The sequence below is a fragment of the Nicrophorus vespilloides genome, unplaced genomic scaffold (assembly GCF_001412225.1).
Source record: "Nicrophorus vespilloides isolate i.1.1-1 unplaced genomic scaffold, Nicve_v1.0, whole genome shotgun sequence".
NCBI classification, from domain to species: domain Eukaryota; kingdom Metazoa; phylum Arthropoda; class Insecta; order Coleoptera; family Silphidae; genus Nicrophorus; species Nicrophorus vespilloides.
The window spans coordinates 1-2,640 of record NW_017096651.1 but is presented as its reverse complement, the minus strand read 5'-3'; the positions used below and the strand labels follow the sequence as shown (position 1 = coordinate 2,640).

The window sequence follows — 2,640 nt, the reverse complement described above, 5'->3', positions numbered from 1 at the left end:
AAGAAGAATTTAATTAGTTTAAAGAATTATAATCGGACGTATGAGAACCTTGATCTTGGACTCTCGATCGGTGGAGAATCGACTTCAGAATCGTCATCGGAAACCGGACTTTGAAATTGGCCTTCATGGACGAGTTAAATAGTTTAAATAACAATAGAGCAAAACGCGCCAAAGTGGAAGAAATTGACGAAGAAGCAAACAGTGAAGTTAAAAATAGGATGGATGTCAATGATATTAACGTGATGATGTGGAAGATGAGCATGTAAAATGTTAACTAATAGCATTGTTTTTATTTTAAAATATATTGTATATATTATTTATTGAATAAAACTCTATAAATATTTAAGAACAAGCAACTTTTTTTAATTATAATTTTATAAAACGTTATCAGGGCTTTATTACACCCTACCTTATTCTACCTTGAAAGCATCAATTTTCCAAAAACAGCAGAGGTCATAAACTAAAAAGAAAATACAATAAAATTTGCAGAAAATTTATTGTGACCACTGCGATCCTCTCCGATCCATATAATCCAGCATCTCCAAAATTGTATTTCCATATAAAGGACTATTGACAGCCGTAGCTTCTATTTCCAAAACTGATGATATTCTTTGCTTGATGAAAAGTTAATATATTTTCAATATGCAACTTCAACTTCTTTCATAGAATTTTCAATCTCTTTCAATTTCATGGTGGTTTGGAAAATTTACTATCCATTACTTATTGTATCTTCGTCTGAAGATGACCAAATTTTTTAAAGGGGCAATAAATTATCTACTTTTGGCAGATAATTTAGAAACTTTTCAGTAACCGTAAATTCAGACAAATTATAGCCAATAAAAAAAATGTAAATAAATAATAAATAAAATTATAATGTTTTTTTATTTATTAATGTTAGATACAAAACAAAAAAAGGACAATTATTTACCTTGATAGTTGTTTTGAATGAAGTTTAACATATGAATTAATTCTGAAAAATAATATGATTCAAATATATTTTAATAAAAATGATGATTAAGCGTGTTTAATTATTAAAATTATAGAAATGAAGACAAAACATATTATTCATTATCTAATTTAATTTTGTAGTCATCAAAAGATGTCTGTGAAAATTAAAGTAGCATAATTCGCAAATTTGACAATAATAAAAACTGACTTATAACAATAGACAATGTTTGTTGGTATATTTTTTAAGTTCTTAGCGCTGTGTAAATATACGAAATATAATAATCATTGTTGTTGAAACATATAAAAGACCTCTGAATAAAGTAAATTATGGTAGTATTGTTTATGAAATCATGGAACTTACATTGTTTTTGACTATTGCTGTTGTTTTTACATCTGTTCAGGGTAATACAAAATGCATACAAATATAACTTAATTTTTATTATAACATATTTTTTTGCAGGTGATCATTGCGATTCATTGGGAACACTTTTCTACGATGAACTAGGTTGCACTCCGAATCTAGGAAACGACGGATGTCCAACTTCGTATGATTGTCCTGATATTACAGTTCCCGATGGTTTCTGTAAATATGGTGGCAAACTTTACCAGAATGGTCAATATGTTAATGGTACCAAAATATGTCAACCTGGGTATTGTTCCAGGTACGAAATATATTAATGCACATTATCTCAATTATAATATTTTAACTTAATAATAGTTCTAAAATAGGTCTCATGTTTGTTGATTGCTTCCAACGTCATGAAGAAGGCTGCTATTATGCTTACACTTTTGATAAATGTTGTTCTTCCAAACAGATTTGTGGTAATATCTAAAAAAAAATCTTTCTACATTTATTAAATATCTATTAAATTTAGAACCTTTTGACGATATTGGTACATGCGAAATTGGTGATAAAATATACAAATACGGACAGCGTTTTAGTGTCCCAGGTCATTGCCTTAATTGCATATGCCAGGAGAACTTTTCAGGTGAATTAGTTGAACCTTTCTGCGAAAGGACAAAATGCGGTATAGAAATAACTGATGATCCAATATCCGATAAAAGCGCTCCTGTTTATTACAACGAGGCGGTCCGTTGTTGCCCAATAGAATTAATTAAACGTAAGTTTGTAAATTATTGAAATAAAAAGAATAATATTCTTTAATTATAGCTTCCTACGTTACAAACTTAACTACCATTCCATCTGTAAACACGAGTGGTGAGTAATAAACTAAATACATAAAATAATTGTTTACCACTTATTATTTTTAGAAGAAAAATGCGAGTTTGGAAATAATGCGTATAATCTGGGCGATATTTTATTTGTGCAATACGAAAATCCTTTATTTAACAATGAAGAAGCAGCAATTTGCACCTGTATTTTACCACCTCTGTTAACTTGCACTCAAGTTTAAATCAACAAATTACACATTACATTTGTAATTGTGCAAACTGATAATGAAATAAAGCAATGCATATACAAATTGAATAGAATTATATATTTTTTTGACTTCGGTCGAAATCTTGTTGACTGACATTTTGGCCAATAAATATGTTTAAATAAATTATTATTTTATTTTCTACTTTATTAATATTTCAGCGTTTTTGTAAACTTTTATAGCGAAAAACCGACCTTGACAACAACAATTATTGTAGACTTAGCACGTTGAATTTTTAATTAAATGTGCATTG

General features: G+C 28.5%; 1 protein-coding gene across 1 annotated transcript; it reads left to right on the top strand.

Annotated features, from left to right (window-relative positions):
• The first annotated feature begins 1,290 nt into the window (after positions 1-1,290).
• Positions 1,291-2,439, top strand: LOC108557769. The gene is made up of 6 exons (XM_017914423.1): positions 1,291-1,350; positions 1,409-1,610; positions 1,667-1,770; positions 1,824-2,069; positions 2,120-2,167; positions 2,221-2,439. The coding sequence occupies exons 1-6, from the start codon at positions 1,299-1,301 to the stop codon at positions 2,361-2,363; spliced, it is 795 nt and encodes a 264-aa protein (XP_017769912.1). The 5' UTR covers positions 1,291-1,298; the 3' UTR covers positions 2,364-2,439.
• The last annotated feature ends 201 nt before the right edge of the window (positions 2,440-2,640 follow it).